General features: G+C 43.5%; 2 protein-coding genes across 4 annotated transcripts in view; both read right to left on the reverse strand.

Moving 5' to 3' along the window:
* Positions 1–321: 321 nt before the first annotated feature.
* Positions 322–8,185, reverse strand: adat1 (adenosine deaminase tRNA specific 1). Its single transcript, XM_069163420.1, has 9 exons — positions 7,902–8,185; positions 7,511–7,579; positions 7,100–7,154; positions 6,843–6,973; positions 6,113–6,749; positions 5,403–5,548; positions 4,366–4,465; positions 4,153–4,239; positions 322–1,457 (listed from the first exon to the last, which is right to left on the reverse strand). Exons 1-9 carry the CDS (start codon positions 8,041–8,043, stop codon positions 1,325–1,327), a joined length of 1,500 nt encoding a protein of 499 aa, XP_069019521.1. The 5' UTR covers positions 8,044–8,185; the 3' UTR covers positions 322–1,324.
* Positions 8,186–10,201: 2,016 nt separating this feature from the next.
* The window catches only part of wwp2 (WW domain containing E3 ubiquitin protein ligase 2), a 56,628-nt gene continuing 40,510 nt past the window's right edge, over positions 10,202–26,319 (reverse strand). For 2 of the 3 annotated variants that reach the window (XM_069162197.1, XM_069162198.1), the window contains exons 12-24: positions 24,949–25,030; positions 23,525–23,653; positions 21,777–21,855; positions 20,459–20,530; positions 20,273–20,361; positions 17,781–17,940; positions 14,850–14,983; positions 14,164–14,304; positions 13,902–14,022; positions 12,666–12,770; positions 12,438–12,534; positions 11,883–11,955; positions 10,202–11,150 (exon numbers count right to left, since the gene is read on the reverse strand). In XM_069162197.1, the coding sequence (XP_069018298.1) occupies positions 11,051–11,150; positions 11,883–11,955; positions 12,438–12,534; positions 12,666–12,770; positions 13,902–14,022; positions 14,164–14,304; positions 14,850–14,983; positions 17,781–17,940; positions 20,273–20,361; positions 20,459–20,530; positions 21,777–21,855; positions 23,525–23,653; positions 24,949–25,030 (1,382 nt within the window). In that variant the 3' untranslated portion in view covers positions 10,202–11,050. The remainder of the gene's footprint in view (positions 11,151–11,882; positions 11,956–12,437; positions 12,535–12,665; positions 12,771–13,901; positions 14,023–14,163; positions 14,305–14,849; positions 14,984–17,780; positions 17,941–20,272; positions 20,362–20,458; positions 20,531–21,776; positions 21,856–23,524; positions 23,654–24,948; positions 25,031–26,319) is intronic. The other variant, XM_069162199.1, reaches the window with a different exon arrangement.

Here is a 26,319-nt window from a genome sequence, read left to right on the forward strand (position 1 = left end):
GGCGTCCTGCTCATAACCGGCAGCGTGTTGTGGAGTATTAGCCGAGAGGAATCAGCTGGAATCTGCTGAGCTGACGCTAAAACACAACCGATCCTCAGTGCCCGGATTGATTTGGTGTCTGGTCTCCGGCGAAGAGCTTCACTGCTGTGCAGAAATATGCAGGTTCAACTCATTCTTTTGTCTCTATGAATGAATATGCGTCCGAGACAGGGCCACGTTATTGTCCCTTTATTCACACCCAGAAGCTCGTCAGTGCTTTTAGAGCCGAAGGACGGACGACCGGTTAATCAATCAATCGATAAGACAGCTGAGAGAGAATTCATTATTTTGATGCCTGATTAACTGTTTAAGACATTTTCTTTAGCAAAAAAAAAATCACTTCTCAAATATAGTAACTCAATATCTTTGACTGGTTTTAAGACAAAACAATCTGAATATGTTAACTTGACTTCAGGGAATAATAATGGGGCAGAAAATAATTGCCAGAAGGATAGATAAGGAAAATAATTGCCGCTGGAAGCCTCTTATAATGAAAAGCTCATATAATGAAATAATTCAACTTTTCCTCGGGTCGACTGGGTTTATTACTTGACAGACAGAAAAACTGACACAACTTTACCATAAATGACCAAAATATTACCGAAACAATTAACGTGTTAAAATGATATTTTCCCTTGACGAGGGACGGAATTGATTTTGTACTTCGATGGAGCAAATCTGTGCAAAATCAAATTATGTAGGCAAAAAGTATTTGGAGTGAAACCTGAGACTTTTTTTCTTTTTTTTTTTATGTGATTTTGGGAAATGCAAAATGACACAAATGAAAGAATTTGAGACTGTTGGGAACATCAAGAGTCTTCGAACCCTGTTTCCCACCGACAGGTACGTCCGGCTGTGTTTTTTCAGAGCACAAACAACCAGCGGTCGTCTGCTGTCACAACACACGCAAAGAAAATAAAGCCAGCGGGTCATCAGACTCTCTGAACAGCGTGACGTCGCAGGGCCAGAACCAGCTGAGCCAACAGGCGAGACGATGGAAACGAACTCTGGGAAGTAAGAGGAGTCCACTCTGTCCCTTTTTAAAAAAATGTGTTTGTTTTTTTTTATTAAAGGTGTGACGGGATGCGTTGGTCTTTTTCCAGCGGCCGTCCCGCGTCTTAAGTGTCTCACGAGTCAAACTCCGGGAAGGGCGGCGATACTTTGTAAGCCGGCGGTTGTTTTGACCTCTGACCTTTCCCGGTTGCTGCGACAACAAAGACAGTTTTTTGGGGTTTTTTTTCCCCCCCGGAGCCGAGGACGAGGACATTCCTGCTGTTTTCGTTTTTCAGTGGAAAAGGAGGAGGTCTCTGTCGCCGCGGGGCCACAGAGGGAAGGCCTGGCGGCGGAGCTGCTGCCAGGCCTGCTGGTACGACCGGGCCGCCTGCTTGTAGTCCCAGTAGGTCTGCAGCTGCGTTGCCCTGAACACACATAGGAAAAGGTGCGGGAGGGTGGAAGAGGGGTGGAGGGGGGTGGGGGTTCGTTATTCTTCTTCTTGGGTGTCCGCATTTAAATTCTGAACCCGGGGCATCGCGACCCGGGGAAGGTCACCGCGGAGCGGATGAAACGGGTTTGAGTCTTCGTTTTACTCGGTGAGGAAGCTTCTTAAACTCAAATGGCAAAATGTCTCCCTGCATACCAGACAGTCATTCCACAAAGTCTTGTCCTTGTGTGCTGAAAAAGCGTTTTATCACCTAAATGTGAAGTATTTTCACCCTCAAAGGGGAGTTTCTCTCCTAAAATGGTTAAGAGACGCCGACACTTCTGACAGCAGGAGATTTCAGCACATTTCCTGAACATTTGTGAACGCTCAACTCGGAAATGGGACGTTCCCAAATGGGGAATTTCTTTCCTGAATCCCAGCTGCCTGAGCACACAAATCAGTCACAGCGACTACCTGCAGCTATTTCCAGGCTCGCTACGGAGTTAAGAGGACCATTATTATCATCTTGAGAAAGTGGCCAGGGATCGGGTTTACACCCGCAGAGATCCGGCTGATCCGATCACGTCCCCTGAATTAACATGCTGCTCTCATGTTAACACGCCGTGTTAAATGGGGTTAAAAACGTCTGCTGGGAAAAGGAAAGCGCCGGCAACACAATCCGGTATCTTGATCATATTCGGATAACTTGGACCAGTTTGGATGTCAAGTAGCAGATTAATGTATTTCTCATCGACTCTCTACAACCGCAGACGGTCGGGACCTTCCTGGTACCTCAAGTCGTCTCTCTACATACCAGACAGTCATTCCACAAAGTCTTGTCCTTGTGTGCTGCAGTTGGGTATGAGTGTGTAATTGTGTGTGTGTGTGTGCGTGTGCGTGTGCGTGTGTGTGTGTGTTGAGCCAAGTGTGGGCCAGATCAGGTTATCTGTTGAAATGCTGATGAACAGAAGGACCACTGTTCCTCCTTTTGGAGACGATTCTCAACACACACACACACACACACACACACACACACACACACACACACACACACACTGTCTTATATTCATTTTCCTGGAGGTTTCCCTTCATCTTAACCCAAAATTCAATGATTTATGTTTTCAGGGGATTTTGCTTTTTTTTTTCCTCTCACAAAAACGGAGGTGAATTTTGACAACGTCAAAACAGACACAACAAAACTAGGAGAAGCATGTGAACAGAAACCAGAGAGAGCAGCAGATGAAACGCGAGCACTAAATGTCACTTTCGGTCACTAATCCTTCGGATTTTCCATAATTTGATACGAACAACAGGTAAATTTGTACACGAGTGGACTTCCAGTTCGACTGAGAAAGAAAAAGGACGACTTTTTGTTTTGTTGTTGTTTGGTAACTCCCTCCATTATGTATCTAATCTCCTGTTTTCCTGTTTCATAATCACATCAAAAAACATCGATTTACAGTTCAAATATTTCATATTTCAAGTTTCTCAAGTTTAACATTTTTGCTTGCTCTTGTCTCACATTATAAATAACAACATATTAAAAATAACAAATAAATTGAATATTTAGGAATTTAAGAACTTAAAATTATAATTAGCTGCAGCCATAATAACATATTTTAAGTTTTTATTCGAGTGTTGAAATGATCAGTCGATTAATCGACTGCAAATACTTTAACAGTAGATTATTTCTTTCAGGAAAAAGCAAAAACTGGAAAAAAAAACATTCTCCATTTTCAGCTTCAAGCCTCTCGTGTCACAGAAAACTGAACATCTTTTGCTTTTTGACTTTTCTCAGACAAAACAAGACATTTTAGATGTAATATTAGATCCTGTGAAGCTCTGATTGGCAGATTGGTCAATAATTAAAAAAAAAATAAATCATTAACTGCAGCCTCCGTGCTAATGATTTCTAAAAAGTATCCTTAACTACCTGTTGGTCCATTTAAGGACCAAATTAATTTTATATTTCAAGTCAGAAGTCTGGAAAAATGGCACAAACAGAAATATTTTGTTTCTAACGTTCGTCGGTGCGACGGCTCGAAAAAAAATCTTCAAGACCTTTGTAAGTAAAATTTCTGACTTTTTGAGAAACCAAACGTCATTAAGTGTTTTTAGGACCTGCAGATTTCCTGCTTGAACATGAGCTGGTAAATGTTTCACTATTTCACTCAATTATTTACCTGTTTTTATGTTCGACTAAATCAAACACAGAGAAAATAAAGTCTCACACACACACACACACGCACACGCACGCACACACACACACACACACACACACACACACACACACACACACACTGATCCAATTTGTGGATAGTCTCAGCGAGCTATATGACACCCGAACCCTCTGGCACGGTGCCAACTACAAAACAAAAACCAGACGTAAATCGTGAGCTGCAAACAAAAGCATAGGAAGGTCACACACAACAACGGCCGTAGTGACACACTTAAATATACAACAAACAAAAAAAATAGAGTTCTGCTTGAGGGTAAATATCAGAGGGTACCCTTTAAAAGATAAATCTCTAGTAATGAAGCCTTACTGCTGCTGGTAGTTTGTCTCGTTGTGTATTCGAACGGGCTTCAGGACGAGAGCTGATGATAGCCAGACTTTTTTTTTTTTTTTTTTTAGGTTGTTCAGAGTTTTTGGGAGAGAGTTTAAAATCGTGAAAGAGCTTATTGTTTGTTACCTGAGCGAGTCGGGGAGTGATGAAGGGTCGGTGGCCGAAACCAGAGACAGAAAGGAATGAAACAGCTCCAGTTTACACAGAAGAGACCTGAAGACACACAAACACGCAGAAAAACGTCTCTCACATCTCCGTCGTGGTTTAAAACGAAGTGAACGGTGAATTCTCGTCTTGTCATTGTAATTATAATGTACGACGAGAGTGTTTCTGTCCTACCTGGCTTTAGGTGTGCCCAGGGTCTTCCTGGTGACTCCATGTTTGTAGCCGTTGGCAGTGACATCTAGTGGCTGTTCGGGCACATTACACCAGCTGATGGCTGAAACACATGGAGCTGATGTAAAAATGCAGGTAGGCCTGTGAGCTGCGCTCCTTATTTGAGCACCTGCCATTAAGTTTGCATAATTTTGCATCATAAAACAGCTGAAAGGTCATATTTCCATCATTATTTCCACCCTTTGAGGTTTGACCGGCGCTGTTTTAATGACGTTATGTTATTACGCCCCCTTTCTTCTGAGATCGTGAATTGCACACGAGTGGAGAATTAGCTGCATCGACTGTTTATCTCAAGACGCTGAACTTCTCATAATTGACTGATCGCATTTTGATGAGCATCTACTGACATTAACATCACGCACTTCAAAAGCCAAACAGAACTTTCTAGTTTTAAAACGTGGAGCCCAGTAACTAGGAGGAGGTGATTTGTTGAATTTGTTGCTAACAGCTGACATCAAAGGTGCTATTTAGGACATATGTTCCACTTTTCAATGTCAATTAGTCACTTTTCTTCTTCTTTATAAGGTGTACGTGTAATTATTAAACTATGAGGACGGTTATACTATAATAACAGCATAAAAAGAGCTGGAAGACACAATTAGGTTGTTAATGACAATAACTTGTAGGACAAGTAAGCATCAATTCAATTTTCAAGGTCGGGACAGCTTTAACTGCAGATGTAACTGTGCACCAAAGTTTTTTCATGATATCATCTATAAATCCATTTCACTGTTCTGGGACCTATGAAAAGAGTCAAAAAACATTTTGACTTGTCAGAATAAGACGAGCACATTCGATACCGATAACAACAGCTGTTCTGTTCATACAGATGTTGACGATGCGACTGCTGTTCGCACGTAGCACACCGGCAGCATCAGCGCTCCCGTCTCAGATCTTCAGAGACAAATGTATTTTTTGATTTTGTGCGTGCGCACGTGTACGTGTGTGTGTGTGTGTGTGTGTGTGTGAGACGGCCCTACCTGCCCCACAGGGGGAGACGCGTCCCTGTCCGGCCCGGTGTCGGAGCTCGGTCTGGGCCTGGCTGAAGGGGAACTCCAGGCTGGACTGGAGCAGCGCCGGTGGACGCACAGAGAAACCAGCAGGGAGGTCCGATACATGGCAGCACCTGGAAGTGGAGGAGGAACACATTCAAGAGAGTCTGCTCTGACCAGAACAACACGGTGACTGGTGAGCAGCCACACTGACACGTCTTTTTATACAAATATACAGGAATGTGAATGATGGAGCTCACAGGGACAAACCCACTGAGATTTATCTGAGAATTTATAGCTGGTACAAAAACCTAATATACTTTAGTCTAACGCCCCGAGAGGTAAAAAAAAAATTCATTTAATGCAGTTTTATAATATGTATCTAAGTCATTGGTCTCTGAATCTGGGGGAGATAAAAAAAACAACAACAACAACAAAAAAACAGAACTACTGAAACAGAACTACAAACAAGATAAGTTAGAAATCTCTTATTCCAGCTTTCTTCAGTTTTCTAATCAGGAGTTAAACTGTAAAACACTTTAATGGTTTGTCCATGTCAGAAAGAAAGAAAGAAAAAAAAAAGGCAAAGCAAGTTCACCAAAGCCAAAGTTTAGGTCTTTTTTTTTTATGGACATACAGTCTCCAACCTGAAGATGTTGAATTCACTTTTGACACCTGTCGGTAGATTATTTGTTCACCTCGTGACCAGAGCTCTCTCCATCGCCTCTCGGCTGTATGGACACCCCCCCACCACCACGCTGCTGAAGCAGAGCGCCTCCTGGAGGTAGTGGGACAGCAGCGCGCCCTGGAAGCCCAGCACCCCCCAGCGGGCCAGCTTGTCGCTGCAGCAGAGGGACAGAGTCGCCTCCCCTCGCCCGGGTTTCACCCGCAGCACCCCGGTGCTGTGGTACCCCGCCCCAGGGTGCAGAGGGTCGGCCGGGCCACCCGGGACACACTTGGCCCCGGTTCTGTGAATGTCTGGGACCCGCGGATGCGGTCCAGAGCTGTCAGTCCGAGGCAAGTCCGGGGAGCCTGTGGGCTTCACCTCTGGTGTCGCTGCATCCGCTGAGACGGTTTCCGCAGGTGTTTCTGTAAGATGACTCTTAAAAGTCGCAGATCCAGACTGTTCTGTGTCTCCTCTGTCCTCTTGCTTTGTCTCCGCTGTTTCCTGCTCCTCCAGACGGGGAACCTTAGAGTTTCGCCCCTCGCTTGGTTCCTCCGCTTTCCTTTTCAGGTCCCCTCCTCCGTCGGTCCGTTCGGGGCCCTTTCCAGACGCGACGGGAGGACAGGGCTGAGACCGGCCGTCAGTCACGGGGACGATGGAGGCGTCGCCACCTGGAGATACACAATAAGTCTCAGACCGATTCCAGCTTCCCGCACAGTCGTGTTAAACTAAACTGTGAGAAGCAGACAGTCGGTGAGACTCACAGGGAGTGTGACTGCTAAAGAAGAGGAAGGAGACTCCCGGCTGAAGCGTCCACTTCCCTCGCTGATCCGACGGACAAAACACAGCGCTGCCTCGACCGCTCACGGCCGTGCGCAGCTCCTGGATCAGGTACCTACGAATACACAAAAACTCAATGCCAGAAGGCTAAACTCAACTTTAAGAATAATAAAGTCTCAACATGGGAGTATCAGAGCAGACGAGGACGCAGACGAAAGCGAATATAGATGAAGAAGCTCGCCTGATGCACCCTCTTCTGGCAACGACCTCCGCGTGGCTGTCGTTAAGTACGTCACCTACAGGGATGAAGGAATTAAGAAAACAAAAAAATATCTGAATCCAAATGTAGCTTTTCATAAACAAAGACAAACATCAATGAATGTTTTTCACACCGAACACTGGTTCATATATCTATAAAACAGTCACATTAATTCACAGTTAACTTTGCATACAGGGTATATATTTCTGTGGACATTTAAATCACTCCATGCTGCGATTAGCAGAACAAAAACAATAATGTGCCGCGTGGTGGCAAATCTATACGGCTGTGCTACCAAAATAAAGTATATAAAGTAAATGAAAACAAAGACGGTGAGAGTTCAGCACATAACTAAAACCAAAAAAAAACCCAACTATTAACAGGACCACCCACCTTTAGGACTCATAGCTGTCTGTCCAACACATTTGGTCCCAGTTCCCAGAGAAACAACCTCCATTTCAACTGGAAAAATAAAATACATCTTTATATCTGTCACTTCTGCACATTTGTACAGTTTAGGCTGTTAGTAGACAGAAAATGTGTTATTGAAGTGTAGATTGGATTGCATTGCATTCTTTTCACCTGTTTTATTACTGTATAACAATAATATAACACTGCTGGTTTTTAAAAATGTACTAAAATTAACTGAAGCCAACGGAAAAAAGGCGTTTTAAAGTCATGCAATTTAAATAAAAAAATAATTAAAAGTTTCCTTCCGGCTAGTTAAAGGACACGACTTTCATAACAACAGAAATATGTTGTGGTTCATTCTGGTTGTTCCAACCTGAGCCGGAGCTACCACGCCGGGTGACTTTGACCACGGCGGCCAGCAGGGTCCACTCTCTGCCCGGCTCAGGCTTCCCTCTCCGGGGAAGCTGGCCGAAACGCTCGTAGCACAACTTGGCGACTTCATCCGCGTTCGCCATATTTTAACCGGACGGGGACGCGGACGCGAAGACTTGGCGGGCATTAATAATGTGATTGAAGCTGATGTTAAAATGTATTTTAAAGAGCCCACCCCGGACGTTTCACTTCGGTTCGGTTCAGCCGGCTGCGTCGCCTGGAAGCGTCTCCAGACCGCGAAGAAGTTACTTCCGGGCCGCGCCAAGGAAGGAGTGACTTTCACAATAAAAGCTCTAAATTTATGAAGAGCTGAAATCTTCTCCGTTTTTTTTTTTTTTTTTTTTTTTTTCAATCTTCTTCTATTGTTATTCAAGCGATTATTATTCCTTTTCTCCCTCAAAAATAAATGGACTATTTGGAGGCTTTATCATATTCAAAAACTAAAGAGATGCCCCGGCGCACACCGTTCAAATGCGACCAAAATTGCCACAGATATTCTTTGGATAGTAGATATACGTGTTTTCAAGAGGGTCTGCGGTGATATTAAAATAATCTTCCTGTAATGTGTAGTGTATACAGAACTTTTTTCAATTTCTCCAAAAGTTTCAACTTCACTAAAATGTTGAAATTGCACATCCGTTCCTGGATCATCCTCCTGGAAGTCCTCCATCCTGTTCTCAAACACCAGAACATTTGCCTGCATTTATCAACTGCATAAAAAAGCAGGTTAAACTACATTCTAGAATATTATAATATTTAGTTTTAGCATGGCCAAAATTACTGATTTGTTTGCTCTATCAACTCAGAAATCCCCTTTTGTTGAATTAATGTCCCTTCGAGGTGCTTCGACACCTATAAGGCAGGTCAATTTAAAAATGCTTTGTACCACAGTGCCTTTTTGAATTACCTGATGTGACTGAGGGCTGAATTACCAACCGGACAAAGCAGGGCTTCGGACCCCCGGCCCATTTAAGTGGAATATATAGAAAACCCCAACCCTCCACCCTCTGCCATTTTACTTCTTTTTGAAGTTGTTTGTTGTTGTTGTTTTGCATTTTGCTTTGTGCTAGTGTTGCATCACTTTGTTGTTTTGCCTCTCTCTGTAGTGACTTAGGAGTTTTTTCTGCAGTCTTTTCCTCTGTTGCATTTCTTTCCAGTTGTTTTGGCATCTTTTCTAAAATCCATTTTCCATCAAGAAGTGCTAATAGTCACTTCAAACTTGTACTTGTTCTCTGGCTCGGGTGTCCCCGTCCCCTCGGACCACATGTGCCCCATCGATGAATCCTCCCGTGCTGCTCGGTACATTTGTAGTCTTCCCACCGCAGAGCGTTTCAGCTTCTGCTTCCAGTCTCGGCTGCAGTTGCATCCAGAGATGATAATCTGCGACACCACTGTTGTGCCTTGAAGCTGCATGTTAAAACGGTTAAAGGGGGGGACTGACAGTGGAGACACATGAAAAAAAAAAGGTTGTTTATATGGTTACATCCAAACATGTATTTTCAATTATTGCCATCCTGCCGGCCAAACCACAAACTGTGGCCTGATGTGTGGAAAATGCTGCTGCTTCTGGCACAGTGGTATCTACATCCCCGATCCTTCCATTTCAACCAGTGAGACCGACAAGCTGAGACTGGGTTCAGCTTGTCGAGTCAAAGGCAGAAGAATAAAATACATTCCTCGAGTCATCTTTAATGCTTTCGATTCAAAAACGTGTCTTTATAGTACAGAAAGGTACTCCCCATGCCACTACAGCGGATGTGTAAAAGAAATGAGTTTATTTCCTTATGTGGTCTCTGTACTCTTAGTGGGGCTGATTTTATGTCATTTTATTGTGCTGCATTGCTTTATCTCCTGTATGCAAGGCACTTTTATTACCATTTAAGTTTATTATTATTATATATTAGTCGAGAAAATAAACAGAAAACAGAAAAACAGGCTGTTGTTGTGCTGAGTAGACAAGAAATAGACCACCCCCCCCCAAAAAAAAATGTCAGGAAATGTATATTTTCCAAATATCTAAATATATAAAAGAGTACATGGAAAAGTTTATGTTTTGATAAATGGCAACTAAAATTTAAACAAAATGTCCCTGATATGGCCCAAATAATGATCAAATTCCCAGACAAAACCCCCCGACTTTCCCTGTTTTGAACATTGACGTTCCCTGATGTTCCCTGACCCGCGGGAACCCCGTTAATAGTTTATTTTGTTATGACAGGTTTAAAAAGACATCGACACGGCTGAAGACTGAAATCTCATTTATTTTAGTTATGTACAGGAGAAAAAAAAAAAAAAAAAAAGCAGAATTTCACAATTAACATAAAAATTAAAAATACAATCACATCTCTCTCTCTCTCTCTCTCTTGCCTCTGTGATAGAGGTGAGGTGCACTAGTTCACGATAACAGCTCTGGTACGCCTCCTCTCTCTCTTTTTCTCTCTCTTTCTCTCTCTTTCTCTCTCTCTTTCTCTCTGCACTTTTAAAATGTTAAAAAAAATGTATCTCTCTCTTGTAGATATGTTATACTGCATTTTGCGGGTAGCTGTACTGTCGTTGTGAGTCGCTGCTGACATTAAAAGTATCATCTGGTTCTTGTGTGGGTTTCTAAGCGGGGAGTAGAGGTGGGTGGTGGGGGGGGGGGGGGGGTCGGGGTGGGGTGGGGTGGGGTGGGGGGGTGAACGTGCCATTGTGTAAACGCACACAGTTTAAATGCATATACACAGTGGTATCAACGTGAGCAACACACATGCACACACACACACACACACACACACACACACACACACACACACACACACACACACACACACACACACACACGCCGAGCTCCAACCTTTCTCATGATTCAGTCCACAAACACGACCCCCCCCCCCCTCCTCCCCGAGGTGGTGAGGGGCTTCAGATGATAGGTGATTTCTCCGGCCTGTGATTAACCGATGCACAAAAAAAACAAAAAATACAAAGTAAGAACACTAACAAAAAGAAGACTATCCTGTTGAATTAACCGTTCTCCTCTCTCGCCTCGTGTCCCTTTTTTTTTTTTTTTTTCTTCTTCTTCTTCTTCTTCTTCTTCTTCTTCTTCCCGCCTCTCTACTCCTGCCCGAAGCCCTCCGTCTCCTCGATGGCGAACAGGAGCTTCTCTCGCAGCTGCTCCAGGCTTCTGTAGGGCGGCAGATCCAGACGATTGAAGCTGCGAGGAAGAGAGACGGACAGGAAGCGACAGGGTTACTCCTCCGTGTGGATTCAGCTGGGGCGAGACGTGTTATTTTAACATGTTCTCCCCGGCTGCTGACAGTTGAAGCCGGCTGGAGGTGAAATCCTGGTTTTACACACTAAAGCCCCCTCATCTGGAGTTGAATTACCGGCCCTGCTCAGTGGGTTTAATCCAGTCCAGACCATTAGTAATAACTACACCTGAAATTATCTCCTGCTTTTCTTTTCTTTTCTTTTTAGCCAAGTCGTTGCTCTGCCTGTATTTTAAATCATGTCTGGGTCCTTTTATTTGTTTTAAAGTGTTTTTTTTCTTCTTCTTTTTTTTTTTCACCTTTCCCTGCATTTAATCAGCTGAAAGTGAAATGTTGTATGAAAACTCGGGAAAAGCTACCAAAGAATAAAAGTCTATGAAGTGAAAGGTGTTCTTCCAACACCAGTCTCATCAGCTGTTCGCTCTCTATCAGCTAAATCCCCTAAATTTAATAGAATTCTACAAAAACACAAATTTCCTTGTTTTTAAAATGTAAACAACAACAACAACGCGACCCCACTTTAAAAACAGTTCACAACCGAGACGCCCGTTCCCACATGAATCTATTCATTTGTGCGCACGCGGATGGATCATCGTAAAGGCGCGCTTGCTTCCTCTTGTCTAGAAACGGACTGAGGCGAGATTATTTTTCGACACGGCGATGAAAGAGCAGCTCACCATGTGTGGCTTCTTGGAAGCCAAGTCTCCTTCCCCACTTTGTCTATGCAGAACTTCTGGGGACCGTTACTTCCTGCAGGGGAAAAAAAAAAAAAAAAAATCATCAAATATGAACAAGAATCCCTTTTTTTTTTTTTTTTTTTTTAATTTTGTTATAATCATTACACCCTTAAAAAACATGCTGCATATTTAAAGATGTGTTTTGTAACTATAACCATGATTTTAAACACTGCCAATTATCAAATTAGTACATGATTGATCATTAAAAGTCTGGCGTGTCCAGAACGAACTAATAAAGGCTACAGATGGGAGCCAGTTCATTCAGCATGATGTCCATTTTCACCAGTTTGATCCTCTCTTGCTGTGGATGTTTAAGAAATATCTGTTTCATCCTCTGTTTAATTCTAGTTTTTTTTTTTTTTTTGCACGTTTCCGTTTTCACCTGACTGATGTTTAAACTTAACGAAAGTCAACACCTCCAGTAGATGTTTGGAAATGAAAACTTCGCGCCAATAACACGAAGGCTGGAACATGTTCGATGTGAAGTTCGTGTACCTATGAGCTCAGCAAAGCCTCCGACCGGCAGCCGACACGTTCCCGTCACGAACTGGAGCAGACGGATCCTCTTCTCGTTGTCCATCTCTTTCACCACCTGCAAGGGACGCGACTCCGTCATTCACGCACTAACTTCATAGCAACAGGTGTGTGTGTGTGTGTGCGTGTGCGTGTGTGTGTGTGTGCGTGTGTGTGTGTGTGTGTGTGTGTGTGTGTGTGTGTCCGTACCTGCCAGAACCAGTGGATCTGCTTGCTGTTCTTGGTGTAATGTCTGTAGATGGTGTTCTTCTGCCAGTCGGCCAAATCGATCTCCTGCATGCCGCAGAGCATCAGCTGCAGCAAACACAACAGAGGAGGAGCGTTTAGAGTCCGGCGAGTGTCCTCAACTCGTCATATGTGTGATGTGAGCATGTCCCCGTCTCTTCTTCTCTGTTAAGCCGTGTTTCCATTTAAAGTCTCCGACCGATTTCTGAGACCTTTTTTTTTTTTTTTTTTTGGTTGTAATTCTCTTTATTGTGATTGATTTTCAAATAACAAGCAATCAATTTCTATCTCAAACTTTGTAATTGTTTGAATACAGAAGTCAACTCGTTTAAACTTGGGTAAACACACACTAATCTCCTTTGTAGCACTTTTGAACAATCAATTATCTTGCTTAAAAGGAGAGACATACCAAGAATAGAAAATGATTAGTAGATCCTATTAACGGGGTTCTCCAGTTTTCCATCTTCTATCTTATAAAGTCTGGTCTTGTTGATTTCTGAGAACTTTTCCAAGCAACTGAAAGGTTCCTGAAGCCCTTTTGTCATCTGTGTTTCCACTTCAGGTTAAATTCCAGTGACATTTTGTTTTTTTAACATGGCAATGTCGACCTTTACAGAATTCAAGTTCCCACCGGACGTCTTCCTCTGCAAAAATGTTAAACAAGACTTCTGTTTATGTGTCGGAGGATTTTATTCTGCTGCTAAACGTTGTCCTGTCAAAAATAATCAGAACACAAAATAAATATGTACGTTTGCATTTGCAGGGTGTTAAAAGTGGTGGTTGGGAAAACCGATAAAATACAACTGTGTTCAGCTCTGTAAGTTCCTGTGCTTCCAGGAAGTACTAAACCCTGAGCAGGAACTTTTTTGCGGGGGTTAAAAATCTCCCTGGAACTTCAGTTCGAACCTGGTTCCTCTGGTGGAAACCCATCTCGAGGAACTGAGTGAAAAAGGGGCTTCAGACTGAGTTTTTGCTGCAAAGTTCGATTGCAGCAGGAGTTGAGGAAAACACTCGTCATCCATCAGGATCATTTAAAAAAATGGAATACACACATTTAGTGCAAACGAACTGTCATTAAACGGCTATAAAACCAATCGGATTCAGGAAATTTTTTATTCACTACGTGTCTTCTGATTTTCAAAGTGACCCTGTCTTTGTTAGTTTTTAAATATTGATGAAGCTCCTCCTCCTCCTCCTCACCTCCAGCTCCTTCTCGTCGAAGTAGCGAAGCCACTCCAGAGGAACCACCTCGTTGAAGCCGTCCAGGAAGGCTTTGGTCTGCTCCTCCACCCCGCGGGTGAACCTCCAGTCTGTCAGCAGGCTGCAGGGACAAAAACAGCAGGTGTTTTTATTTTTTTTATTTTATAGTTTGGTCTCCACCAGTGACATCATTTTCTATTTTTTTTTTTTTTAAGTTAACGAGATTTCCTTCCCGTCACTGTTTCTTCTTCTGCGGTCGTACCTGATGTACTCCTCTTTGTTCTCCTCGTTGACCAGCTCGTTCTCGCCGTCGTCCTTCAGCTGGTGAGTGGAAACCTTCCCGAGGATCTCCATGTCCTGTGCGAAGTACAGCTCCACCCCGCACTCCTCCAGGTTGTTCTCTCTGGACGCAGAAACACACTCGTTACAGCGCCGAACGGCTGCATCGGCTCCGCCTCACACACGAATCCTAAAAGTGCATCTTTTCAAGACAGTCGCTGACGAAGCTGTGACTTTTTGTGACTTTATCCTGCAGCACAATCCTCTGTCACAACAGGCTCACTTTTATTTTAGAGATGTAGAACGTCGCCCTGAAACCGCAGTCACATACAGAAACATTTCACAGCTGCCCAGAGACAAGATTCAAGACTTTTAAATACCTTCTGAGGCATTTATTATTGAGAAAAATTGTTTTTGTTCATTTTAGGACTTTTTCAGGGCCTGCAGACACCCTGCTTCTAGTACGTTTAGTTTTGAACGTAACATATGACCGTTTAATAATAACCAACAGACTTTGGTTGTTTTTGTTCACTTCTTCCTTTCAGTTGAAAAACGAACCGCTGAAGAAATTAAGCCTAAAAAAAAAAGTTCCTGTTTCTACTCTTGTGAGCATAAAATAACAGTAACACATATTGAGAGGTGGCTGTAACTGTGAGCTGCGTTACTTACTTGACCCACATGATGGAGTTATAAAACTCGGGGTCGATGGACTCCAGGTCTTTGAGCGTGGGCTTCTTGTCCAGCATGCGCTTGTAGAAGGGCAGCGTGAAGCCGGTGTCGATGAACTTGCCGTGGTACAGAGCCTGCAGGGAGGATTCGTTACATTAGAGAAAAACCCACGACGAGGGAGAGGCGCCACCCGCTGTCCGCTGCTCAAATGTCTTAAAACACACACACAGACAACGCAAACCTGATGATTCGGCATGTTTGAGGTCCTTGGATACGATAGAGCAGAGAGGCAGGAGGTGTTTTCACTGTGCTGTAATCCCTGTGATGTTATAGTGGTTTTTTTTTTATGGACTCTGGTGACACATGGTTCACATTAGCTCCTGACAAATTATGAATACTTTCAACTCAGACGCTCGCCGTTCGGGCCGATGATTCACAGGGGGAACTGATTCGTGCCCACTCAAGTGTTAGAAATGCTTTAACAGCCAATCACTTTTTACAGAAAAACATAAATGAGGCTTTTCTTCCTGGAATCGTTGCAGCCGCTTAATCATTTATGAGCAAAAACTCGAAGAAGGAACGAAACGATTGATGATTTCGACGATATTTTACCCCCCAAAAAAGGTTGCTGCTGCCGCTGTTTATATTCCACTTCAAAATTACATCCTGGTGACTTTTTTTAATCCTAATTTTTACGATCTAAACGTCAAGATGTGGACAGAAATGTGTGCAGCAGGTCATAATCTTCCCTCAGTGTGTGTGTGTGTGTTCACAGAGAGAGTGAACTCAGCCAGACGGACCTGTTTAATGTTAAAAAAAAAAACTAAAAAACACAGAGGGTTCAGAGCTGCAGATGAGCCAAGAACAACACAGACGCCCACTAACTGACTCAGTCGCAGTCTGCTCCGTCCGTCCTGCGTCCCGACCGACCATGTGTCTGTCTCACGGCCAGACGAGGAGAAGATTCAGAAGACGGGAGCGGAGAAGGGCGGCCGCGGAAAAACCGGAGCGGGCAGAGACGCGAAATGTGAAGTTGGGGAGCCGCTCAGAGGCGAGCATCTTTATAAAGGCGAGTCAGCAAAAGCGCATTTCTGGGGACTAAATATAGGCGAGTTGCTGGCGGGTGTGGGCTGGGTGCGGCAGTGAGGTCATGGTGTGGGTGAGGGGCGGGGTGGCAAACGGAGGGAGGGGTGGAGGGTGTCGGTTTTTCTGGGACCTACAGCTTTTTGGAGTCGATCCCGGAGAGAAAGACGTTATAGCACAAACTGAGAGCGCCGTGTCCGAAAACAAAAACTAAAAAAAAAAAACGAGGTGACTGTAAAAAAAAAAAAAAAAAAAAAAAAGACCAGACGAATACCTAAAAGACCCGTAGAACATCTCTACAGCCTCCCTGCTTCATCACCCGGGAGGCTCTCCATCTACTGTCTCTATCAAAATGACGAAAAATGCTCAAAAATAGCTATAAGAACAAACAGGAAACGTGCCAGCGGAGGAAATGAATCAGAGTCTGGCTTCACACGATCCCACGTTTTAAGAGCATCTCGTAAATATGTCAACACACACGTGGCCCACGGTGATTATTTAAAGATTAGTTCTCTTGGCATGTTCGCCTTTATTCATGCGGTGCAGTGAGGACAGAAGACGCGGGGAAATAAAACGACAGACGGTGAACGGTCTGTCCGGCTGGGAATCAAAACCGGGCGACTCGCTGCCGACGGCACTCCATCTCGACTGTCGGGTCGTTCCGTGCCGATTATTTAAAGGGCAATAATCTCTGAATCCAGAAGTCGTAAAGTTTACCCGTACGCACGAGGCAGCAACAACTCCAAAACTTGCTTCCTGCGTGAAGCGTGAAGACGTAGAGGCAAAACGAGCGATGATTCAGGCGTGTGTCACAATGATGTTTTTTTTGATGAATCATTCGGTCGATAAAACATCAAAACATTGTGGGGAAAAAACAATCCAGGAGTCCAGGTGACGTACCCTAAATTTCAGTTTCTGTCCAACCACCAGTCCAAAATATCACAGACGTGAAAAAATATGTAAATTAAAGCAATGTCAACCACTAAAACAACAACATCTCATATTTGAGAGCCTCGACGCAGACAACGTGTTGTATTTGATCTTGTTTTTATCTTATCTAGAAATGACTTCGAGACGTTTGGCGTCTTGTGGAGTTTAGTCAGTTTGATGTCTGAAGACGCACGTTGTGGGAGTTTCTGTGGAGAATCCAAACTCAAACCTGAACGCACTAGTTTCATCGCCTATACTTAAAGAAAATGATTAAAAGTGTGTCGATTCCCTACTCGTACAACATCGAGTCACGATGGACGGTCGGAAAACTACAATACACCAACACGAGACGAGAAAAACAGACCAAACTCTTACGTTTGAAATCAGATACAACAACAAAAAAAGCACAAAATTATCAGGTTTAAGAAACTTTAAACGGAACATTTATGGAAGTTTTGTTTGAAGACCAACTAAAATGATTCAGATATCACGTCCAGACAAAGATCGCATTTTTAATACCAGGTGTAAAAGTGGCAAAAATGCTGAAATGAAAGATGTGGAGTTTTGAGTTATGATTGGAGTTCAGATCTTCCAATAACAACCAAAGAAAATTACACAAGTTGAGGAAGAGACTGTGATTTGTAATTTGAGGTGTTTTAAAATCATATCTGATTCTGTTTAGCAGGTTAAGAATAGTTAGAAAACTACTTTTTACAAGTTGCTTTTCCGTGTCAATAAAATGCTTTTTTTTCCTTCTTCTTTTTTTTTACAACAACACAAAAATAACTACACTTGCAACCAAGTCCAGACACTTTTAACACCGGATGTTGCAGTTCAGTTCAACGACATTGAACTTCCCTCAGAGGAATTCAAACCCGACGGAAGATCTATTAAAACGACGCCGAAGACGGAGCTCACCATGGCGATGAAGCGTCCGATGAAGCGGAAGTACGTGAGGTGGTCGGGGTTGATGGAGGACGCCGGGTTGATCTGCAGACAGTAGTTGTTCTTGCCGGCGTACTCGAACAGACAGTACATGGGGTTGAGGACTTCGTGGGACAGCAGGAAGAACCACTCCCTGCAGGGCGGAGAGGAACAGAGGACATTAACGCTGTCCGACTATGGATTAGTTGGACCTGTCGGATTATTCTGCAGTTCAACACGACAGTCGTTGTTGTTAAAGGCCGACTCTGCAGACAAAGTAGACGTGTTAGTTTCATCAGTGCGAGCAGAGACCAGCAGGTCAACGGGAGCACGACACAAAAATCAAACACATTCTGTAGTCCAGATGACGGAGAACAACATCTTCTAACAAATGCCGACAGAATAATAACAGCAGTACATTCAATACGAGAGCCGAACATGATCACAGTGAACACAGTTTATGGAAAAGCAGGAAAATTATAAAGTATTTTTCCCAAATGAAAAAAACAAAACAAGATTTCTCTTAATTTACCCGTTTTTAAATAGCAGTCTTGCATGGAGCCTTTTAATCCTCAGTCAAAAGGACAAGAACCAATTACCAGGTGTTTTTAAACTCAACTCTAAAACTTGGAAAAAAACACAGATTCTGTGCCTGGTGTTGTAATGTGTTTTAAATTGCCTTCATGTAAAATAAATAGGGGGAGGTTTGGTTTTAGTCCAGAAGCAATTAAGACTTGTGAGCAGCCACAGTTCAAGAAATAGTGAAAAGACAGATATATGCACATATATATTTGACTTCTGCTCTTTTTTTTTTTTTAACATAATATGTGCATTTGTTTAGTTGGATCTGTTGACTATTGATGGACTGGAGATTGTTAAAGAGCCCTGTGAATGAAAACTCTTTCTACAGTTGTATTTTTGGATTGTTTTTAGGTGCATATGTAAGTCGTCTGCTTGTTTTTACAGAGATTTGCTGCCTTAAAATTCCCCTTGAGAGAATAATAATTTTATCAAGCTACTTTGGAGTTTTTTTTTAAATCGAAAAAACTGAACATAAACACATTTCTACTCATCCTACAACCTGAATTTGACACATAAATTACATGAGGACAACACACACATAACATTAAGTACATGAATACAACAGGGTTGAATAAAAAAAAAACAACAACAACAATGACACAAACAGGATGATTGTTAGAGAGAATGAGGGGCCCCTCCACCAGCTGCAGCACCCGAAACCAAGCGCTCCCAAGGCCGCCCGCCCCGCTGCCCTCCCCCGCTTAGGGTGTGTGGAGGGAGGAGGAGGAGGAGGAGGAGGAGGAGGAGCAGGAGGAAGACGGGATTTTGTATGGACTGAATGACGAACTGACGGACGCAGACACCTCCCAACATCCCGTCCGTGGTTCTACCCTGTGGTAGAACAGCATGATGTCACCTACCATAGGGTAAAACCACTGACGTGACACCGGAGACAGAGACACAATGCAAAAAAAAAATTTAAAATAAAAAACCAAAACAAAGACGCAATGAAAACACCGCCAACAGAAACAAAAAAATAACAACAGATACAGAGGAGGAAGACCTGGAAGACAAGCGGACGCAGGGTGATTGTGGAGGATGGAGGTGACAAGACATGTCGTGAGGAGGCGTTTGACAAACCGCTGCACTTACAGAAGGCAGATTAAAGCATATGTTCAAACCGTTCGTTCCTTGTAGTGTTAACGATAACGAACGTGTGTTTTTGTAATTTTTGGGAAAAGTCATCGTCAGCCTCGGATTCATCTTCCTCAGAGAAAATGCTGTTCTGCACTAAAACCGGTCGCCGAGGTGCTGCGGCATCACGTTACAGACGCTGCGTCTGGGTTAAGGTATGATAATAGTGCCACCATCAGGTCAAACTGGAAACTACAGCACGGCCCGCCATAATTTTCATCTAGCGACTCTTAAAAACGTTTTTAGATAAAAACATTTAAAAAACACAATTTTATTTATTTTCATTTTTGACATTTTCACAACAGAACGTTGTTAAAGACAAATAGTTTGATGAAATCCAGTTAAACTGACGGGTATAATGTCGTCCCCAGTGGTGACGGACCTAAGGTTTGTATTTACGGTTTAAATTATGAGTTATGTAATAATCAGGATTTATCCTCCTTCTCCGCCGTTTCTTTATCGTCTTTTAAACTAATTTCAATCCTGCCTGAAGCTGCAATTAAATGTCAGATCCACAGGAATAAAAAATAAATAAATACAGTACAGAGATCAGAGAAGCAGCCACAAACAGACAAAACACACCACCACCAACATTTAAAACAAATGTTAAAGAAAAAAATAAATAAATCAATAACAAGTCCCAGATAAAAAAAAAAACCTAAAACACACACACAGAAAATGACAGAATGTGAGGCGGAGCCGAAGGGAGGTGCGTTTGTTTCGTTGGTGCGTTTGTTTCGTTGGTGCGTTTGTTTTGTTGGTGCTCTCACCTGGCGATGCCTCCGTAGTCCAGCCCCTCCTCTCCTCTCATGATGATGTAGAGTCGGCGGCGGAGATCGTATGGCTTCACATTCATGATCTGATGACACAGCATATCATTAATACGCACCATAGATTTATTCATTCCTCTTTTTGATGAAGGTGATGTGGTAAAGTGTGTTTTGTCCGTCTCCGACCTGCTGAAATGAGTCCTCAAACAGCGTCTGTCTGGACACAGAGATCTTCACATGGCTGGGCAAGGCATTGGACTGCAGGGAGACAAACAACATCGAGAGGTTAAAGGTCAGGAAGACAAAAAAAAAACCAACACATTTGTAAACAGATTTAAATATCTAAGATGTGACCGCTGTGGGACTCAGCACAACAAGAACCGATCAACTCTCTCCTAACTTCTACTCACATCTTAATCCAGTTAAATGTAAACATTAATAACACTTCATCCAGTACAGATATTTGCTGTTATTTAGCAGCATCGGATCCTTTTATGATAAATCACGAGTCCTTAAAGGTTCAGTTCACACAAAATAAAGACATATTTCATCATTTCCTGCACCCACACTGACATCTAGGAACCTGAAATATCTCCCTCAGAGATTTCTGTCACGAGCCAATTACATAGAAGTCAATGGGATTTTGTTCATGGAGCCGAGAGCATTAAAAATGTACATTTAAAGGAATTTAAAAGTTTCGATTTAAAACTTTCCTCTTCAGGAAAGTGAAACAGATCAGAGTCTGTGATTATCCAAAATCCAAATTCACTCATAATTATCTGGAAAGAGACACTGACGTAAACAAAACGTTCAATATCTATAACGGAGAAATAAAGCTGAATGGCAAGATACCACAGTGGGTAAGTATGAAACATCCAATTCATTCAAAATCTGAAGTGATGCCGTTTCCGTGGAGACGACAACAAAGGTCGTCACGTTACTTCAGTGACGTGGACACGGTTCGGTCTTCAACAGATTTTTTACAACAACTTTGGGACAAATGGGTTCCAGCAGCTGAAACTGAAGCAGCAGAGTAATCAAAGTCTACGATTCGGGATCTCAACAAAGTTAAAAAGCTGCATTGTGACAAGATTCTGACATTTTATATCAGAAGAGGCGATTTTACCGGCACATTCGGGTGCATCTATTTTGTGACGGTTGCACAGTTTTTCCTTTGCAACATCTATAGTATAATAATGAGCAGCCTTTATTAGTGCCATTGTTCTCATTGGTCCTGCATATACAGAATAACTTGTTTTAATAAAGAGAACTAGTTCTGAATCATGTTTTGTCTTGTAAAGAGAAGAAAAAAAAACCATTGAAATCTGAATCGTCCAAAAAAAAAAGAAAAAGACTTTTGGGCCTCGGCGTGAAGTATGTTTTCTTTTTTTTTTTCATGACGTGGGTGTGTAGACCGAAAACTGCGGTAACACACACCGACACCGGATCAAGGTGCGCTGAGTGGGCAGTTTTATTGTGGCTACGGATTCGACTGAAGACTCACGTGGCACAGGAAGCGGAACTGGTGGTATTTCCACCTGAAGCTGCGATCGTAGGCGCCGGGTGAACCGCCCTGACGTGACCTGCACAGACACAGACACACACACACACACACACACACACACACACACACACACACACACACACACACACACACACACACACACACACACACACAGAGAGAAAGTTGGTCAATTTCAACAACAAAAAAAGAACATGCGATGCATTAACGGCCCTCCGTGTTCGATGTTTTCTGAGCTTGAGCCGATAATCAGAAACACGATTGTCTCCTTTGAGAAGCTCTGACGCTCCAAAGTTTAAGGGGAATATTAAATTCACACCAGCCATCCCTGCTCTGAATAACCAATCGGTTTTGTCTGGGTTCCCAAAGACAGAGGTGAGCCCAGGGCCTGCAGCTGTGTTAGTATAAGCTCCACCAACCCGCTACACACACACTGGATATGTGCCTCGTCAGCAGCAGAGAGGCCGAGATGCAGAGAGATGATGAGAGGAGAGAGAGAGAGAGAGAGAGAAAAGAAGAAGAAGAAGAAGAAGAAGAAGAAGAAGGAGGAGGCCTCTAATGCATCGGGTTTGTGCTCACCGAGCTGCCAGGCACATCTCGGTTTGGGTTAGGAAATGGCGACCGCAGCGGCAGAGCGCCGGCCGCGGACACACACACACACACACACACACACACACACCAGCGCGCACACACACGAACAAACAAACACACACACACACACACACAACAACGCGCACAAACATGAACAAACACACACACACACACACACACACACACACACACATGAACACACACACACACACACACACACACACACACACACACACAACGCGCACACACATGAACAAACAAACACACACACACACACACACACACACACACACACACACACACTCCTGCAGGGATCCAGTGTTAAAAACAGTGAAGACTCTCTCAGGAGGCCCTCCGTGACCGCCGGCCTAAAAATACGGGCAAATATCAGCAGGAAAAAGCAGCTTGCAGATGCGCGCACACACACACACACACACACACACACACACACACACACACACACACAGAGGCCATCTACAGCAGCGACCACACAAGCAAATACACACTTGCATGACGGACGTAAACACAGAAAGAAAGACACACACACACACACACACACACAAACACACGCCAGCGCAGTCTGCAGCGGATCTGCTGTCGCACATCTGCACATTCTCCTGACTGCTGCGGTGAGATTTGAGACTGCTTCAAGGCAACGCAAACATCCACAGGCTGAGGGGAAGAGCAGTGTGTGTGTGTGTGTGTGTGTGTGTGTGTGTGTGTGAGAGAGCATGAACGTGTCGTTGCAATAAAGTGTGTGACGCTGTGATTCTGTCTGACTTTGAGAAATATCAAAAATAGGCAAAGAAAAGAAAGGCAATGGATAAAACATGGACTTCATAGAGATACAGATAAGAACTGATAAAGATGATGTCGTTTAGATTAAGATACAGTTTGGATCTTTATTTTTTTTCTCGAGGGGAGGCTGTTACGTCAGACCCAGGCAAAAATCACCCTGCAGGAATTAAACATTAAAATAAGATGAAGTCTATTTTTTGAACTTTTTTTTTTTTTTTTTTTTTTTCTATGACTAGAAAGATCATGTGATCAGCAGGTCTTTGCCTCGGTCTGCGACATCCTTCGAACGTCTAAATCAAAGCAGGTTTCGTGGGGAGGAAGGGCTGAGAAAAAATATTTACCCTGACTCAAACCCGGGTCTGGGGTCTTTAAAGGTGGTGGTGCGCGAGTTGTGGTCCACAAAATATCGGACTCCCTCGGCGGTGTACTTCATCTCCCAGCCCGGGGGGAGGGGGTGCTCCTTGATCATCCTGCAACAGGGGAGAGGGGGAGGGGGGGGCAGTGAGCACGGTCCCGAGTCTGGAGGGGGGGCTGAAACTATAACACACCTCCCTCCCCCGCCAACCTGTGGAGCTTAAAAAAAAAAAAAGACCCTGGGATGCTAAAAAAGCTGCGGCGTGGAGTTCAGGCTCCCTTTGAAGATGGTAAAAAAAAAAAAGAAAAAAAAAAAGAAAGAAAAGGTGCGTTTGATTATTTTCAGACTGCTGTGAGCTACCGGAGATCAACCCCCAATGAGAACGTTTGCGTGGCCAAGAATTCCTCGTTGCACTCTGCGTGCAGTTTGTGCCTCTCATTGTTGGGAGTCAAAGCTGAATATCTGCTTTCCTGCAAAAAAAATAAATAAATAAACACCCGCAGCGTCGAAGAGCTTTTCTGAACCACATTTGCAGAAGACTTACAATTCTGACAGATAATACAAATTTAGAGTCACTTTGTACAAATCTGGATCAGACAAACAGTATGTCATTTCTGAATACTATCTTTTTTTTGGGCGGATATTGTTTCCTATTTTTTTTTTTTTTTTTTTTTTTTTTTTTAGTCAGAGGAGTCTTTGAGGATCCTGGAAGTGTTGTTACGTCCACCTCATGGGTAAACAGATACCGGGCTGCGCAACAGATGAGCGGCACAAACCAGAGAAAGTAACCACATCTCCACAAGGAAGATGTCCTGAACGTCAAAACAGTAAAAAAAAAAAAAAATAAAATCTGAAATGTGTTAGATTCACATAAAGCTTCAATTTGAACGAGTGAAACGAGAGGAAAAATCATTTGAAAAGCTCTGGCACGGTTTAAATGTCAAAGAAAAAGAGGGCGATGCCAGAAAAAGATGAGCGAGATAAGCAAATATCACATCAGACCAAAGAGTCCGTAACTCCAGCTTCAGCTCTGCTTCTTTTAGAGTTTTAGGGGACATGAAATGAACCTCAGTTTAAGAAAAAAAAAAAAATAGGCTCCCTTTCATGCAAAAGAATTTTCTTTTAGCTCAATTTATAAAATGAATTTTGCCATGTTTGAAATACGCCCTGATTCGGTGGGAGACATGTTGATATTATGATGTAGAGGAGTCACTGTGTTGTCATACTAAACTGTGTATGATGATCACATCTTCTTCAGTATGAGCAAACACCCAAAGCGACGCACCATCTAACAAGCAGGCCAACGCATGCTCTCGCACGCACACACACACACACACACGCGCACGCGCACACACACACACGCACACACGCACACGCACACCAGCACCGTCTCTAAGCTCACAGTCTCACCCTTGGGTCCGAGGATCGTCCCACTGCGTCGTCCGCGTGTTGTGGTTGACGAAGTACACCCGGCCATTGTCCTGGCGTTTCTCTGCGGACACGAAAAAACAGCACAGAGCGGTTTCAAAGTGAGAAGTTTAAACTCCCGGATCAGGAATCAGAAGGGATCACCCGAGTCCCTCTCAGAGGGGGGGAAAAAAATCTCACCGCCAGGAGAGAAAAGCAGCGAGCCTGTGTGGTATTTCACTGCGGCTTGGTCCGAATACCTCCCCGGGGTAAACCTGAGTGTGTGTGTGTGTGTGTGTACGTGTGTGTGTGTCGTTCAGGTCGTGGTGGGGGTGTCTGAGTGTCAAAGTGACGACATTATTGGGAGCAAATACCGAACTGGCAGCCAGGATTTCATTTAAAAAAAAAAAAAGGAAAAAAAAAGGTGACAAAGACTAAACAGGAAGCAGCTTATACGCAGGATAAAACTTTATGTGTGTGTGTGTGTGTGTGTGTGTGTGTGTGTGTGTGTGTGTGCATGGTAGTCCACAAGAGAGAGAGAGAGTAGCTGGTGCCCCCGTCCTCCTCTTCCTCCTCCCTCCCTCCATCAAGCTGACATCTTTTTCTCATTAACAGGAGTGTGTGGAGGGCCCAGAAACAGTAGTGCTCACATTGCAACTCCACTCCACCCCCCACTTTACTATCCAGCTCCAACGCCCCCCTCCCCACCTCCACCACCACCCTTCTACTTTCTTTCATTTCTTCTCCTCCATCTTTCCATCTTTTCTCCCATCTTTCTTTATTTAAAAAAAAAAAAAAAAAAAAAAAAAAAAAAAAGCGAGGGAAGTGACCGCAGATGAAAAAAAAAAAAAAAAAAAAAAAAAAAGGAGCGCGCCAGAGCAGCGAATCTGAGCCAGTGATATAATTGAGGTTTTCGTCTTGAGGTACCGCAGCATGTTGAAAAGGCATCATGGGCAGGGGAGCGAGTTTTTTTTTACATTTTTTTGCGGAGAGAATATGGCCGTGTGTGATGATGAAAATGTCGGCGGGGACGCAGAGCTGCCAGCGGCGTTCGTTCGTGAATGAATGAATGTGCGGCGGCGAGACTCCGCGTGGATCCGGTTACACCAACTCGTTTGGGGGAAAACGCCGGATAATGAAAAGTCCCATCAATAACGCGGCCTCTGTAATTTTGTGGACTTTGGAGTAAAAAAAAAAAAAAATAAAAAAAAAAATAGGTGGGGGTAGGGGGGGAAGGGGATGCGGTGATAAATGAGCAGATTATTGTAAAGTAACCGAGAGACGTTTTCATCTGGAGTTTATACGACAGAAATAAAATTAAAAAAAAGGAGATCAGCGGTCGGGAGACATAAATCAATCAATTAACGACTGATC

The sequence above is a fragment of the Embiotoca jacksoni genome, unplaced genomic scaffold (genome assembly GCF_022577435.1).
Source record: "Embiotoca jacksoni isolate LCO1_2020_lvr unplaced genomic scaffold, fEmbJac1.0.p SCAF_3, whole genome shotgun sequence".
Taxonomy (NCBI): domain Eukaryota; kingdom Metazoa; phylum Chordata; class Actinopteri; family Embiotocidae; genus Embiotoca; species Embiotoca jacksoni.

Bases quoted from the DNA above. Each gene is read 5' to 3' on its own strand.
- adat1 (XM_069163420.1), bottom strand. From the start codon at position 8,043: ATGGCGAACGCGGATGAAGTCGCCAAGTTGTGCTACGAGCGTTTCGGC. The intron at 6,750-6,842 runs GTGAGTCTCACC...GTGTATCTCCAG, and splicing joins CTTTAGCAGTCACACTCCCT to GTGGCGACGCCTCCATCGTC. The intron at 4,240-4,365 runs GTAGGACAGAAA...GTGTGTCTTCAG, and splicing joins CTGGGCACACCTAAAGCCAG to GTCTCTTCTGTGTAAACTGG.